The following is a 17,932-nucleotide window of genomic DNA, read 5'->3' as shown; positions in this document are numbered from 1 at the left end:
TTTTTTATATTCAAATTGGGTTTCGCTTAATAATCAAAATAAAATAAAATATTTTGCATAATGAAGGCAATCCTTATTCTGCTTTCAATGCATTTTCAACTTTCATAATTATAGCCAAATAACTTTTTTTCGCATAAATCAGCTACAATTTTCTGCAAAATTTGTCAAACTTGTCTGAAAAGTTTAACACATTCACAAAATCGATGTATTGTTATGCATGAATGCGTGCCGGTATTTCGTGCGTATTAGAAAATTTGCATTCATTCAACTTTAATGCAGCTGTCATGTGAAGGTTGAAGCAAAAACTGCGCCAAAAATTCCGAGCAAGTTTTTAGAAAATTCAAAAATTCATGAATTTCAATTACAATGAGCTAAAACTAAAATTTAAGCTAGATATTGGGCAGTGAGCGAATATTTTAAGCAGAAAAACAATTTTAATTATTAACGTTGCATTTCCAAAAAACATTTAAAAAAGCCAAGTTTAAATAACGTTTTTTATGTAGTCTCCACTTATACCAGCATTAACCTCGAGCACGAGCCCCCTTTTTGCAAGTAATATAGTTTTTTTCATTTGAAAAGCAAAGCATCCATCAACTGTTGCTATAATCAATAGATTAGTTATATACATTGCAAAAACAGTTATGCTTTTCTGGATGCCTGACTAATGCGGGAATGAACTTGGAAAGAGAAGTGATAATGGCTTGATACCTTTATAGGAACACGCCCACTCTGTGGTTTTAGTTTTCAGATTTTCAATTACTGTGTGGTTTTTAGAGGAAAAATTAAGCCTTAGATAGATGATCGCAGGCACGCGAAACCTCAGTTGATCAAACATAAAATTGTAAGGTACTATTGACATCAGGTTATCCAATTGATCTGGTTAGATCTATCTACGGAGACGTTTTATTATCTTCGCCTTCCTTAAGAAGCCTTCCGATGTGATACCTGAACATATTTTATGTGAATGTCTAGGCCAGAAGATACAGAGATTGCAACATCTCACTTCATGTATGATTGAAGAACTTCTTAGCGTTAGCGTTTTCACTCTGAAGGTGAATGCACAGTCTATTTAAACCAGGATTGGGAACGAATTTTTGGCATGTTAAATTCCATTGAGGCTGTCATTCCCTTTGATCTGTTATTTATCAATCTATCTATCTGCCAAAATATGATCAATTGGACAATTAACTACCGGTGTATCATCCACATTTTAACTACCGGTGTATCATCCACATACTCCAATGGCAACTTTGGGAAAAGATCTTCCAACCGTTTGTGATTTTCAACAAACTGTCTCTTTGGTGCAGTAACCGAGGGCTAAAAATAAATCCAGAAAGAAAATAGATCTGATACTCCTTAGCAGAAGACACAAGACACCTGTTCTTAAACAAATATGCATAGTGCGGAACATTTTCAAAGTAATGGAAAGAGCCTTGAGCTAGATATGGAGCTAAATTGGGGATTCAGAATTGCAGGTAGAGTACGCCAAGCAACTACAGCAGTGCACACCAGCAGCAGCTTTGGCGATAAATGGGGACTAGAATCCAGAACAGCGATAGTTAGATCGATTGCCTACTATGGTATTGTAGTGTGATGGAATTCATTTAAAAAGGATGTGAAAATTAAGAGAGTTGACAAATTTCAAAGGCTCGCATCTGCTCTTATAACCGATGCAATGTCAACCTTGGCACGTTATAGGTGACACTGAACTTCTTTTCAAGAGATCTGCAGGAGAAACACGCCGCTAACAGCGCGATAATAAGACGCAATGCCTTAAAGAAGACCGTACAATAGTTACAGTCGCGAAAAATCCTGATTGATATATCGGAGCTCCCACAGCGGTAGACTAATCGCTACCGCCTACAACTGGCAACGCGGCATTCACGGAACTCTTCCGCGCAAGGGAAGAAAATGAACGGACGGATGACTCTATCCATCCATATATACAGAGATAGTTCAAAGCTCGAGATTAAGGTGAGCGGAAACATATATTCCAAACATCTAGTTTCGACTCCCCGACTATTGCAGTGTTTTTCAGGCTGAACTGATGGGAATAATTAAGGACGGGATACTGGTACAGTGTGATGCCGGATGATGGAAAATTATATATTATCTCCATTTTTACTGATACTTAGACATCGGCAACTTACCTCACAAAGCAGTCGGCAACCTCGTAGGTTGTCATGAAATACCGGAAATCTCTTAATGATTGGCTGAATTATTTCGCTTAAATGTAACATGGATTCTTAGCCAATGCGACATCGAGAAAAATTTTAGGGCTGATGGATTAGCGAGACTTGCCGCCAAGTTGACTGATGAGTACACAGACAATGGCATAGGCATACCTTTACAGACTTGTAAGCTACTTGTGTTTGAGAAATTTTTAAGAAAAACGATGGTAAGATGGCGTAACAACCCCACCTGCAGAACCGCGTGGCCTAAATATGTACGATCTTATCACTCTGATTTATGTTAAAACAGGGAACTGTCTGATATGCAGACACGTACCGAGGCTAGACGTGCAGGCACATGACTTCTGCAGAAGCTGTCTAAGCGAAACAGAGGAGGAGGCGATATCGCACCCTCAGTAGTACCATACTGCTCTATCCAGACAAATACTCAACATTTTAGGTACACCATTTTTTAAAGAGTTGGAAAATCTGAGCATTGTGGAAATCATGCATCTTCTGAAAATTTTCCAAATATCACAATGGGTTTAGGGAGTGTAGGTGAAGGACAACGACAAGTATAGAACACCATGCGGTATAATAATGGGCTATGAGCCTGAGTGTGTTCTATAGTGGATAGCCGTTACAATCTAACTTATCATCTGTCTATTTAAAGAACTATTTGACAGTCTGTCTATCCATCCATGTAATTTTTCATCTATCTCTCTGTATAGACGGTGCTTCCTATATGAATGTTTATTTTAATGAAATGTTCTACTCTCTCTCTCTCTCTCTCTCTCTCTTATTACAAAAATTTAAGGAATTGCTCTACCGAAACAAATTACAAAAATGTAGCCAACGTTTGTTATTCGAAATAGAAAAAACCGCAAAAGCTTCTACAGGAAATATGAACTTCCATTTGCCTTTATTAGAAGCATTTTTTCTATCAATAGCTCACGCGCTTATTGCTCCATCATGAAGAGTATGGTGGTATGTTTTTTTTTTAATTTTTTCCTGTATCAAATAATTCTCTGCTTACATAGAAAACACTTATAAACTCTAATAATACTTATCTACATAGTAATTGTCGCCGTATCCAGCTGTCCTCCATAAATTTACAGCCTGCCAACTTTTACTTGTATCTACTCGTATTTGCTTCTTCATCCAAACACTTTTTTTTGATATTTTCTATACCTTCGAGTATTTTCCTAAATTAAATTCTGTGTTTCGACTAAGCTTATTAATGTCAGCAATGGCACTTAGTATTTTGTAAGCCGGATGTATAGTCTTGCGCCTGGTAATATGCAACGTGAGCAGGTATTTGCTGTCCAGATTACCACACCTGGGAAGAATGTCGACATAAATGTATATGTGTGTTTGTATGTATCTACATTATGATGATAGGTATTAGAGTAGCCACGTGCAGGATTATTTTTAAGACAAATTTTAGTGAAAAGTGACAGAGTGACAAAGAAAAAAAATATCATAATTTAATTTTGTTGGTGAAATTGTTTGTGAGTTTGTGTGTTACACGTAAAATTATGTTTAAGCAAATAAATACGCTAAGGGCAAATTTTTGTTGCAATTTAGGACTGGAAGAAGGAAGAAGAGGTGGTATTTGGTATTCTTCAGTTGCTTCAGATTACATCAAGCACCGGCAATCACGTATTATTTTTCATTTCGGCTCTGAAGGAAAAAATATTTTATATTTATTTGATATTTATAAATAGGAGATACAAACTTAGAATACCTAAATATTGTTTTATTCGAATTCCCTAGGTACCTAAGTCTGTGCGATTTACAAAAATAATAATATGTCTGCGATTTCTAACTTTCAGCTGGCCTAAGTAATACTATTTTAACACTAGATTTACGGAATTAAACTTTGCAATGAAATATCTCGAAAATCACTTGATCCATTTCAACCGTGTTGCTTCGTACATTAATCATTTCTTTCGACACACTGCTTTTTCCCTAAGCCTTCTATTTTTTGAGATTCATATAATATATGGTTAACCCATCCCTACGGGATCCGTCAAATAAATGGGTACGCTTTTCTCAAAAATAATCCTTATAAATGGGGGTTAAGTTTCAAGGGCCGATGTTGATTTTGAATAAAATACAATTTTTTTAGGAAATTATTGTCATTTCTCTTTATTATGATAATATTGGTATGACTCAATTACGTATGAAACAAAATATCGGCCAAATGGACGCCGCGGCCTCGGCGGCACACCTCCAAATACCAATGCAAATAGTTCCTTATTTATTTATTACAGTAGGAAATACAGCACTAGAAGCAATGCCTTTATGTTTTCCGTTATCACTTCGTTTCCCCAAAACAACTCAAGAACAAGAAATGGTATTCAGTATGAATGTTGCATTCACAGAGTATATACGAACGCTTCAGAAAGAAAAGTGTCAAAAAGAGTCGGTTCTTATAGAGAGTTGCCACAATAGGGTAATGGAATTAAAGCACAGTATTTTTTATGATGACCGATCACTTTTGGTTTTTTTTATTGACCCGTCAATATGTCAGAACGCGACATTGCTGTCTTAACTCTTACCTCCTTGGATGTCTGCGAAATTACTACTTGGAATCTGAAACCATCTACAATATTTCACTACATATCCGGGAGTCAAAGTGATTTCACAACATCGGGTAATTAGAGGAACAGCCTTATGTCCAAGTATGTGGTACCACAATAGACCTCCCGGCCTACATTCTCATGGAATGTGGGAACTACCGTAACCTGATCTAACCTAAATTTACCCTTTCTAAGTGCTGACCTTTATTATTATTTTCAACTAATTCTAGCAGACTAGACCATCATTCAGAGTAATTCGCAGTTTTTTTTTTGTACTGGATGAGGTAGTGTTCAAAATGCCTTTGCACTTTCGGTGTCCTTTATTTACTGCGTTCAGAGGTGTGGTTACTAAAGCAATCCATCATTCTCTTTTTCTCTTCCCGGAACTACCTTCAGCATTACTTCTGGAGGGCCCAGAATTGCGTCCATAAAGAACCAGTTGTAGTCACCCACGTCTTGGCCCACCATATTTCTAGCCAGCTTCATGCTATAGACTCGTCTTCTGATGTCTCTGTTTGTGAGGCTTCGCTTTGTTGTACTGCGTCGCGGTCTATTCCTTTTTCCGCAATACGTATTCAATGTATCTTTAAACCAGATTCCAGCTGTACTCGCTTTCAAGCATTTTGCCAATTCTGTTGGTCGGCGCGATGTCGCTAATCTGCTCCCTCAGAGCATCTCTTTCCACGAGCCATCTGTCGCAACTAGAGAACGTGTGTTCGGCGTCATTGCTCGGTGCTTCGTTGTGTATGCAGCTCGGGTTGCTTGCGGTATAAGTATTTCCGGAAAAACTGAGTCATGAAATAATTCACTTCACCGAAGTTCCTTTGTGTCCATTTGCCAATTTTTCGTCCATCTGGCACTCGTCGAAGTATTCGCTGTTAGCTCTGGTATCTTGTGCTTAATATTGTTTTGTAATTTTTATTACAAATACAATAAAAATAATAGCAACAATAGATTGCTACACTACTTCAAATTAATATAATTTTTTTTACCTAATGCCGCCACCCTGATTCCATCTCGAAGAGGTCTTCTTCTATTATTTCGAGGAGGAAAATTGCATGTCGCAAATTAAGCAGTACCAAGAGATAATAAAATAATTTGAAAGGCCTATGCATTTCAAGCGATGAGGTGAAGTAGACAGGTGCCAAGTGCAAGCATTCGGTAAATTCAAAAATTTTTTTTCGAAAAAGAAAAATTTTAATGAAAAAACGAAATTTAAAAAACTTTTTTAAAACGTAGTGCACCAGCAAAAATTTAAATATGCTCAATTTTGCAATAATGGTTGTGAAAGGGTTAATATTTTTGTTTGGTCGTTAATGGGTTAATTTTACTTTTTTCATAAATGTATTCTTCTTCATCCAATTCTTAAAGATTTTGGTTCAAATAGCTCGGCTTTGTATCTGGCATTAAATTTTGCACAACAAAAGTGTCAATTTAGCCTACTGTGCACTGTCCTAACTACCAGTACATTATATGTGTGTGTGCATTTTCGACTTGGTACATTCCTCCTCTTCGACATACTTCGGTCTGTTTGTGCATTTAAATGTTTATTTAAGCCAAGGAGCCGAGGAGCACTCAAACAAAATATGAACAATTTCTTTATGTGCAGCAAAGAAGAACGCTTTATTTAAAACATTTCCAACCAACCGCAGCAGCACACATAAAAGCCCCCATTTCGCATGCGCCCCTCACGCCACACATGCACCGCTCCAGAAAATATTCAACCCACCACCTAAGTACCTGTAGCAAAGGTCCATTTCACTGGGGAACCACAATTCAGCCCGCATATGCAACTCCAATGTGGAACAGGAAGCCATTGCAGCAAAAGAAAATGGTCGCCGGAAGTGCCCTGCATCGCCGCTAAGTATACACTCGACTATGCCCGAAAGCATATAGAGCAGACATAATGGCTGCCTCCTCCTGCGCGCCATCGCTACCCACCTGGTTGCTGGTGTCACCTGTCTTATTTAGTATGGGTTTTGAAGCGTAAGCTTTCGTGCGAGTGTGTTTGTGTACGTAATGTAGGTAGAAACTAAGCATTTTATTTAATGCCCGCATTTGAGTATTTAAACACTCGCACTTGTCTGAAGAGATGCAAGCAAGACGCAAACCCTCTGCCTCCCGAGCAAGCAGAAAATTACCTCAGCGCTTTAACAAAGAATTTTATTTTAAACTATTGCTTTTTTTTGACTATTAATACCCAGAATCCGCTTTAGATTTACTAAAAGACGACGAAACTTCAATTTCAATTTTCTTTGTCGCTTCTCACACTGAAAACAAATAAATACTTTGCGGATTTTGCAAATTTTAGCATCAATGCAGTCCATCTTATCGCAGTTGTTTTATGCTGTCTTGCCTTGGCGGTGGGATTTGTGCGCCAAAGTGTATTCCACGTTTGCGATTTTATGTCTATTCTCCTATTGATTTTATTCTTTATCGACTGTCAGTGCACAAGCCATGATTTCAGATAGTAAATTTCCGGTTCAATCAAAGCAAATTTCCTTTGCTACAATTGTATACCTAGCCACATAGTTTTTTCCCATTTTGTGAGTAGTTAAACTGTGCACTACCTGCTCGCTGTGCCTGAAATGTTAGCAACGAAGCATAAAAACCCCGAAATGGAAGTCGAAATAACACAACCGGAAGAAAGTGGAGTAAGTGACATTTGAATTGAATGTCCGTGAGAATAGAGGCGAATGTCAGTAGCAGCAGTTAAAAGCTTAAAGAAAATAAAAAAAGAAACGTAGATCGACTCTGCCCCCTATACTTCGGGCCACTACAACAGAACATTACAATTTTTGACCTCTACCCTTTTAACCTGTTGTCTATGGGAGAAACTAGAATTGCAGCCTTAATACGAAAAACCATGAAAGAGCTCAATGTGCATATCGAAAAACGAAAAATGTAAAATTACTAGAAGCAAAGCATGTGCTATAAAAAATGCAAATCCGATTGCGGAAATCACAGGCGCATACCTGTACTGTAAGAGAAAATATTGCAATTCGATAAATACCTGAATGGATACAGCATAAAAAGCGGCAGAGTGCGGAGTGAAGGCAAGCTAGCGCACTGGCTAAAGGCAAAGGAAGTAAAATGTTTCAACAACTTTGATTACATCATTGCTTCTCAGTTTGCTGCCAATTCTTCACATCCACAGCTACATTGCTGCCTGCTGCAAGGATTTGCTGCAATAAAGCACGGAAAAGCAATTGCGGAGTTGAAGAATGCACGCGTTTGCGAATGAGAAAAGCTGATTGAAGAAGCAGTGCGGAAGGCTGTCGTTGAAATATGTTGGCAAATATTGATTGTGATAGTGACGTTGATTTGGAGTGGATTTGGAAAGCAAAATTATCTAAAGAAATTTGTCAGAAGACAGCGCATTGGGATGAGCATAATTGTGCAATTACTATATTTGAAGATTTATCATTAGCGCATTTTCTCACTTTATTCTGGATTCTGCGACAAATGCTTTCAAGCAGGGCATTGAGATGTGAGTGAGTGGCACGTTAGAAACATTGGAAACATTTTTATGTACAAATAGGAAATAAAAAATATACTTTGAACATATGAAAACTCTTAAGGAAGTTATTTTCAAAACAAAACAAAAAAACAAAAAAAAATATATACATATAAATATATCGTCCGTATGGAAAACTCCCCCGTGACAATTTACATTGCAGTTAGTTTTTATTCCTTTTTCTAATTTTTTTATCTTCATCTCTATCCCTCTCTCTATCTCCATCTTTGTTTCTTACCTTTATCTTTTTTGAATTATGTTTATTTCCATTTTTTGTATTTTTTTACATTTACCTTTATTAACCTAGAGCCAATAATCGGAATCAGTTCCGCAGGAATCATGAATTGGATCAGCGATTATGTAGGCAATCTACATAAAGAGCGATGGTCCGATCTAGAATGCTGCAAAGCCGCAAAGTGTTTTGTGACAAGTCCGAAACTGAAAATTGTCAAACTTTCTACTAATTTCTTTCTGATGTCGTGGGAATGAGTAATATTCGTTCTCTAAAACTGGAGGATATTTACAGATTTGTCAGAGAATCTGGAAAATTCTCACAGGACTAACTATCTCTATCTCTGTCTCTATTTTTTCCCAACCTCTTTCTTTGATACTTTTCTCGTTCCCTCCTTGACTATCTACCCCCTTTCCAGATTTTTAATACAATGGGCTTTTTAGCCTGAGTGTTTTAGGAACCACCAAATCTCCTGGTGCTCCTTGGCTCGACCTTTTCAAATTTCAATTTCAATACCTTTATCGTTTTCCTTATCTTTATCTTTATCCCTCTGTCTATCTTTTTTTCTTACCGTTATCTTTTTTGAATTATGTTTATATCCTTTTTTGTATTTTTTTACATTTTTTGTATTTTTTATCTTTATCTTTATCTTTATATTTATCTTTATCTTTATCTTTATCTTTATATTTATCTTTATCTTTATCATTGTCTTTATCTTTATCTTTATCTTTATCTTTATCTTTATCTTTATCTTTATCTTTATCTTTATCTTTATCTTTATCTTTATCTTTATCTTTATCTTTATCTTTATCTTTATCTTTATCTTTATCTTTATCTTTATCTTTATCTTTATCTTTATCTTTATCTTTATCTTTATCTTTATCTTTATCTTTATCTTTATCTTTATCTTTATCTTTATCTTTATCTTTATCTTTATCTTTATCTTTATCTTTATCTTTATCTTTAACTTTAACTTTAACTTTATCTTTATATTTATCTTTATCTTTATCTTTATCTTTATCTTTATCTTTCTCTTTATCTCTATCTTTATCTTTATCTCTATCTTTATCTTCTCATAAATCTTTAAAAAACCTCGAAGCATAAAATGTGAACTTGACAATCCTATCGAACAAGAGTTTTTATGAAAACGATTTAATTGAAAATTGTGAAACTCTGTCTAAATACGAGCTCAATTTAGTAATCGATGGAAGCTGGAAGATAGCCGAAACATTTCAGGGTAGCTCATTCAGCAATTTGATACCCTAAAAGTTATAGTAAGCAGGCGCCCAGCTTTGATGAACTTTATACAAACGAGCTGTAAGTCACACAACAGCCTCTACTGCTTTGCAAAGCTCGATGTAACTCGATGTAACTAAGTATATATAACTAAGAGAGTCTGGAGAGCTTACTGTCGTCTGGTTATTCCAAAAGATAATCGCACTAGTCACCTATCGAACTGAGGCTGGGAGTATCCTACAAGTCAGTCAACAAAAAGGAGTAAATCTTACTTGAGTTTGAGTTGAGTTCGTTGATCTCTCGATTTGAGTGTCTGCTTAATAGCCTGCTGTGCCCAGATAGTTCCCCGTCGTCGTCTGTGAAGATGGATGCTCTGAACAGCATTTGAGCGTGTCATTTAAAGCCTTAAAATTTAATTTCGTGTTTAAAAAAAAAAAAGCAAAAAATAAAAAAACGTTACACTGCCTAAAATAAACTTGAAAATGAACTTAATTTACATTTTCTTTTCCTGTTGCCTACATTTACCTGACAGGCAGCTACTTTGATGCCATTTAATTAAATTAATTTAAACACAACTTTACATGAATTTCTATTTTTTTGCAAAATAAAGCAGCGCAGATGATTCTGACACACCCACATACACTCCCACTTGCAGTGTTAACAAAATTTCTCACATTTCCTATACTATTTTAGAACCTGCGTTATTTACAGTACCTATTTTTGTTTTTGTTTTTCTTTCTATCATATTTCCACTTTGTTTGCCCTTGAGTAGGTGCACACACTCTCGACTGCTGCCACTCAAAGCTGTCGCTGTATTGCACACAACCGTTGTGAGGCTCATTAAAAAATAATGCCATGAAAACAAAAAGCAAACGACCAAAAGTGAAGTTAATTTTTTACATAAAAATTTAACGTCCAAAAAAAAACTTAAAAAAAGCAAACTACTGCAAAAGCTTCTTCACGCGCACCCGAGAAGCAGGACTTTGCTAGAAGCAGTACAATGCCCCCAGCCAAAAGATTTCATTAAACAAGTAAAGTGGAAACAACTTTTTTTTTCGTTTGACTTTTTTTGGCAGGGGCAAATGTAACGCCCGTTCGCTGAAGGCAAGAAATAGCTTACGGCAACTGGAAAGGGAACAAAGTTTTTTTTAGCATTTTTTGTTTAATTTTTTTTTTTTTCCCCTTGTTTTTCCTTGTTTTTTTTTGCTTGTTGCTATTTCGTTCGTTTGCTTTGAATTTGGTTTTTTAGCTGAGAAATGACTATTGCTGTGCATCATCCTCTTGGTGGAAAATAAAGTTTACAATCGTTGCGTAAATTGCTGACAGCAGGGGGAGTGCTGTGCTCAGTTCCCGCTCCCCTAAAATGGTGGCAGTGTATCTCGCAGTTATGAGCTGACAAATTAAATTATGTGCATTGCATTACTACTTAAAAGTGTTTCCACGTCTACCTGCAAACGGCACTTTGCTGCGGGCATTGCGTTGAGGGCTCGAACGCTTTGATTGCCGCACACTTTAAGGAATTGCGAGTTCTTTGTTAATATTATATTTCATCGCGTATTTGGGACAAACAGTTTTCATTTATTTTTTGGTAAATTTACTCGCTTTTATTTGGATACCAACTTGACTTTGCTAATTTAATATTTTCAGGCACACATCTGAACGATTTTGATTATTTTCTTTGGATATAGATGTTGTGGCAAGTATTTGAAGTAGTATTCGCTGTGGATTTATAATTTTTTTTTTATTCTGTTTTATTTACATGAAATATAATTACAAGTGTTTATATTGCACAATAAAATAAAAAAGTATCTTTAAACCACGATTATTATAAATATCTTGATCTAAGTGTTATCTTGAGAATCTTCTTTTTTTTCTAGTATTTTTTGGAGTTTTTGTTTTTTGGAAAATTATTTCTTTTCGCATAGCCAATAAGTGTTTTGCAAATATTAACTGGATTTTTAGACAGATTTTGAGGGCATTAGCGCCTGCAGCATAATATTTTGAGGTTGAAAGGTAGCCTATAACCTGCTCAGAAGATTCCTCTATCTACAAATTAAAATTTCGTCAAATTCGGTTTATCTGTTGCAGAGATTACTGCTTACAAATAGGCAAACATGCATATAAATTAAGATTTAAAAATAGTTTGTTCTTCTTTAAATTTGCGGTAGTTATTCAAATGATATATTTTTAGAAATATTTCGACAACAGCGTCACCTGAAGTGTAATATTTTCAGTAAAACTTTTGTTATAAGTAAGAGCAATTGTTTATTGGTGTCAAAAATAAATAAATACATAAATTTGGGCGTGGGTGCCCAACTGGTCGGAAATAATTTCCGGTGAAAGAGCAGTGTAAAACCTGCCCACAAAATTCCTTTGCCTGCGCTGAGAGCTTCATGTGTTGAGGACTCTCCGAAGGAGTGGCGTCGCGGGCACAGGATGCCAATACATGCAGTCCTTTGCACTCTCCCCAGTTTAGGGATTTTATAACATAGCCCTTCCGAAGAACTTCTCACCAAACCAGGCATCCATACATTAAAATTGGAATTTTTTGCCGAAGATAGATTTGCAGGAGTAGAAAGCTTACTGGCCTTTTTCACCAGATTTTCAAAGTGTAGCTTCTAATGGAAATTGAAATTAAGTATCACTTCAATATATCTCACTTCCTATGAGAGCGGTAGAACATTTAGTTGTTTAATTTGGGAAGTCTAACGTGTGAAGGTTTACATTTTATGGTAAATAGCACAGTTGTGTCAGAGTTGACTCTGAGGCGGCAACTAGCAGCACAGCAACTGAGTACCTACAGTCAGTGATCTTTCCAAAATCTCAGCCATGCCTGAAGGAAATGGAGTCGAGATGATTCTAAAGAATTATATTTGCAGCAAGACTCGATTTACATTGAGAATTCCATATAAAAGTTTATTAGTTATATAAAATAATTTTCTTTCGTTCAATTATGGCCTGGCACCGTCGGGGCATACTTTTCACTAGTTTTTCTGCATATTCTACCGGAAAAGGCCTTAAAATTTTCCGAATTTGTCGAGAAAGTTGATCTAAATTATATGGCTTGCGTCTGCGAAGCTGCATTTTCATCAGAGCCCACACATTTTCTATGAGATTTGAATCCGGTGACTGAGATGGGCAATCTAAAGTGACAACTCCGTTTTGCGCCTTCCACTCGCTACACGCTCGACTCCGATGTTTCGGATCGTTGTCCTCTTGAAGGATCCAACTTTCATTTTTCTTGATATACCTTTGCTTAGCAGATGGTAACAAAGCCTTTTGATATATTTTATTCATTTCTTCGGCATTTAAATTTTCGGTAAATAAGAACAAAGTACCGAAACCTTTGTTTGAGAAGCACCCCTAAACATGTACAGTGGTTAACAGTCCGTTGAAGCATCCTACTGGCGGAGGTTGTCCGGGCGTGTTTGATGCTGGGAAATGCCCAGAAGAAGGATTCATCAGAAAAAATTGCGTTCCTCCAATCGGGGTCCAAGTTTTCTTCGCCCATTCCACTCGTTTTTCAACGTGTTTTGCACTCTAAATTGGTTTTTCCAAAATACTGTGATATTTCAGTTTATTGGCAAGCAAGTGCCTGCGAATCGTTCCGTAAGATATGTCAACACCTTTTGCTTTCAATTTCACAGCAGCTCCACGTAAAGTCAAAGTTGGATCTTTCGAGAACAATGCGAGAATCTTTTTTCGTCTTTTTTTGAGACTTTGCTTGCACTTCCGCGATCAGGAAAATTATCAACGTTACCGGCCTTTTTATAGCGATTTATCCAAGCTCTTATGTAACAGACTGTAAATATCCTTAGTTAAGAAAAAAAAATAATAAATATTCTTAGTTAAAATAATAAATATCCTTGTTAAAAAAAACAAAAAATTAATAAAAAAGTAAAAAAATTGTTTTCAAGCAAGTTTTTAGCAGTTTTGAAAATTTATCTGCATATACCAAACTTTTTCTTGCCACAAATATTGCCGGTAGCGCTTTGAAGTACAGCAAAGCTCATTGAAAAATTATAAAATAATATTATGAAATAAAAAATAAAATAATATATTCAAATATTTATTAACAGTTTTCTTTAAAATTGTAATTATTTTATTGTTTGAAGCATTCGTAGGGAGCCACTTTTACATAGTTTTTATTTTTATTTTTATTTCATCATTACTTACTACTTATTATAGCTAGGTAGATCTCGCCCCTGTACTGAATTTCCGCTAGCAATCAGTAAATATTTGCTGGCTAAAGTGGCTGGCGAGCGTTGATGTGTTTACTCTTTACATTTACGAGAACTGCAGTGTAAAGAGCACGTGAATCTGTTGAATCGCATTGTCTCTGCGTAAGGCACGTGTATTAGTTGTGAGCGTATTGTTCGTTACACCGTTAATGCCGCCACTAATGACCGAAGATATTATATGCAAATGCACAGATAAGCTTACACGTGAAAGCTTTTTAAAATCCAGATTCCCTTACCTACATACCTGACTATCATTGATATGTATTGATGTGAACATAAGTTTCAAAAGCTTCAATGAAAACGGACGGCTCTATTTTGTGCGGAAAAATAAGTAAGTGGGCAACCACAAATTTTAGTAGCATATTTATACGGAGAAATCAGCGTATATTTTCTCAAGTTTATATACTGCCATCCCTCTTGAAAAATTTATATTTTTGTAGGTGAATATGTTTGCACTTATCAGTGCAACAAGCCTCTTTGGTTTAGCGAGGTGTCATGTTTACTATGTAAATGAAGCATTTGTTTTCCGTTTTCTGTTTTTTTTTGTTTTTCAAATTTATTTTACCAAAATAGGCAGTTTCTTTCTCAGCCTTCTCTACCCTCTACCATTGCAACTATAGATGACACATTTCAGATAAAATTAAAAACAGAAAATTTTGCTGTTCTTATTTAATTTCTAAAAATAACCTAGTATTAAATGTATTACAAAGTTAACCTTTTCAAAACAATCTTCGCCCTGAAACGCACTCTCGAGCAATATTTTATGCCTTGCGTATACAAATTTAAGAGTTTTTCTCACACATGGCGGTCGGCCAACGCGAATACAGGAAATGGACCCACGCCTGTTAATTACAGTGCGCAGCCGTCAACGAAAGACAAACAGGAAGAAACAGAGCTCCTGAATATTGGAGCACTTGTCGTTCCGGTTCCAAAGGTCAGCATTTTTCCATAGTGTACTTGAAGCTTTCCCTAATTGATCGCAAGTTGACTTCATTATATGAAAAAAAACAAATTGTATAAAACTACACTTAGCATTGTCTTTATGAGTCTAGAATAAAATTTAAAATTTGTGGAACATTTTTACCCACTATTTCACACCCGCGTGGGTCATTTTGACCCTTATTTGTTAAAACCTCAAAAATATTCACTTTATACGATCGATGGAAGGTTGGGATATTCTATTCTATTCCAGACAATTTTTCACTTAAGAGAAGAGAGCAAAGATATATTACTCTCCAAACGCTGCGGAGTATCTATCTGATTGGTACAAAGAGAGCTGTAGAGTTTGTGCGAATGTCTACATGTCTGATAGGCGTTGCGCCAGCATAGCGTGACCTTTTTTTTTTTCTTTGGGGTAAATAGAGGAAATTTTTTTAAACTCCTATTCAAAAAAGTAACTAATGAAACAAATTTAATTTCATAACAAAACTTTTAAAACGAAAAATAAATATTTCACTTCAAAAAAGTTAGTCTCATAAAATTTTCTGAAAATTGCATCGAGTTTTCTTCTCATGATATATCAGCTGTAATGCAATTTTCGTCAACAAATCGTGTTTTTCTTGCAAATAGTCGTAGAATTTTAATCAGTTTTGTTTCAAATTCTGTTTAATGAACAAAATAGACTTCAAAGTTTTGACTCGCAAGGGAATTTTTGCGGTCCTCGAGATAATTTTAATTGCTGAAAGTACTCACTGTTGTTGTAGCAGCAAAAACATTTCCCACACATGTACCGGGAGTGCCGCTAGAATGACACTCCTTGAGCGGATATAGTACCATAGATCTGGTAACGTAGAACCGACTGTCGGGGAAACGTACTCGGCTGTCGCGAAAGTCAGTGATAGAGCAAAAGCATATTAAATGAGAACCCCGAATTTTGTGAAAAGTGAGTCATTTTTCAAAAGACATATGAAATACTTACGCCAGCCATATGGCTTATCGTTTCTGCTGCTTTCCAAAACTTGGTTTTCTTCGGTGGTCCAAAGAGATTACGGCGGTTCGGATTTGCTCAAGTGGGGAGTTTCCACCGCGTTGGTACGCAAATGACCACGCTATCCTAGCACCAAATCCTTTTCATTAGCCATCTCGAAAGTCTGAGATGGTGATTATTGCGAATCTGAAAGTAATCTAAAGCAAGTTGTTTAAGCGCCTCCTAACATTCAAGTTGAACCAAAAGCAAAATATACATATGTACTAAATACTATGCTGTCATAATAAAATATCAACCGGTGGGTTCATATATTGTCTAAGAAAAGTAGTATAGTTTTACAGAAATTAAGTCCGTTTCAGTTTCAATTTGCACTTCCAGTTTGCATTTCATCGACTTTTACATTATTTCCATCACGACCCAAAGTGCAATCAGGTTAAAGGAAGTTGGCATTTGGAGGCAATCTCTCAAGGGACAGGGGAGCATTTTTAGGCAGTTTACACCGCATTTCTCTGAACCTCGTACTGATGTCTCTATCAACAAACTGGAGTTTGAGGGTCGTGGCAGGGCAACCCTTCTAAGTAGGCAGGATTCAAACGAGGGGAAAATCTTTGCCGATGCTCACACCTGAGTTTTCACTGACTGCTGCAAGATGGTATCGAGATTCGAAGCAGTCATTTTATTTATCTATGTTAGTGATACTCGTACTACCGAATACTGCTAGTGTCATCCAGGCAGAAGTCTTTGCGATTCTGCAGTAGTGGAAAATATTGAGGGAACGTGGGAGGGAGGGAGATAATAACATTTTCGCCGATAGTAAAGCTATGATCAAGGTTCTAGCGAAGCCATGAGATCAAATCTCTTGAGTGTGTAGGTAACATTTCTCTGATCTGGGTTCCGGTATATAAGAGCAAGAGAAATTGCTAATGTGCTCGACAGGAAGGAGTCGATTGAATTGGTCTCAGATATCTTTTACCAGGTCATCAGCATTCCCCTGACTGTTACTAAAGGGAAATTGAATAACTTGTTGCTGAAGAAAGCGCAGAACAGATGGAGCTCAATTTCTTCGTATGCTATTTAAAAAATCTTTTGGCCCCAGTGCAATAGTTGCAGAGCTCAGAAAGTCTTGGCGACTAAATTTTTGAACTCGTTCGTAGCTGTGTTTACCGGTCATTGTACGATTGGTACACATGCAGAGAAGCTAAGCTTACCATTTAAACCCCACTGCCGAAGCTGTGGTAACCTTTCAGAGAAGGGGACTATTGGAAATTTTTTCAGTAAATGTCCAGGTTTGGCAGCTAAGCGATTGAAGTCGTTGGGCGCTCCTTTCTTCGGCCGTCTGGGGCAGTGCTAAATCTCATCAACCTTCTCCACTACATCATGAGCTCTGGTTGACTGTAGATATCTGCCAGTTCAGAGGTCTCTAAATGGTATGCAACCGGCACTTTAGTGCTACTTGGGGGGTGCCAGAATGGTACTTCAACTTGTAATATGATTTTCGAAACAATTATTTATTTTTTAATATAGGAAAAATCAGCCAAAATGTTAGGTAAGTGGAGATATAAATGTAACACAAACAAAATTTTATTCATTAAACGGCCACTTTTTATGGTCAAAAGATCGATTAACATTGGGCACTTGAAAATATCGTCTCAGCCGGATTGACACAAACTATCCCACATACACACGAGTCTTAAAAAAATTTAAGTATGCAATCTATACCATAGATTTAAGGATTCCTCTTTTTCTACTTGCATTTCCAAACTTTGATTATTGCTTTATTTACAATTCCCTTCTCTTCGTTTTCTTGCAGGCTGAAATCTGGAGTGTGTTCATTGCTATTCTACGCAAGAGCGTGCGCAATTTGCAGGCATGCACGGACGTCGGCCTAATCGAACACGTACTGGTGCGACTGCAGCGCTCCGAAACGGTTGTGGCAGGTATGTACTACAAAAACAATAAAAACGATAAATGCATCGACAAGTCTATCTGTCTCTTAGAAGAGGGAAGGGGGAAAATATGTGCA

At 36.5% G+C, this 17,932-nt stretch overlaps 1 protein-coding gene across 6 annotated transcripts in view; it reads left to right on the top strand.

Moving 5' to 3' along the window:
• The window catches only part of LOC128858087 (neurobeachin-like), a 224,683-nt gene that overhangs the window by 25,785 nt on the left and 180,966 nt on the right, over positions 1-17,932 (top strand). For all 6 annotated transcript variants that reach the window (XM_054094044.1, XM_054094043.1, XM_054094042.1 and 3 more), the window contains exon 2: positions 17,720-17,846. In XM_054094044.1, the coding sequence (XP_053950019.1) occupies positions 17,720-17,846 (127 nt within the window). The remainder of the gene's footprint in view (positions 1-17,719; positions 17,847-17,932) is intronic.

The sequence above is a fragment of the Anastrepha ludens genome, chromosome 3, assembly GCF_028408465.1.
Source record: "Anastrepha ludens isolate Willacy chromosome 3, idAnaLude1.1, whole genome shotgun sequence".
Lineage (NCBI taxonomy): Eukaryota > Metazoa > Arthropoda > Insecta > Diptera > Tephritidae > Anastrepha > Anastrepha ludens.
Note: the sequence above shows the minus strand (reverse complement) of the source record. Positions and strands in the feature narration are given on the sequence as shown.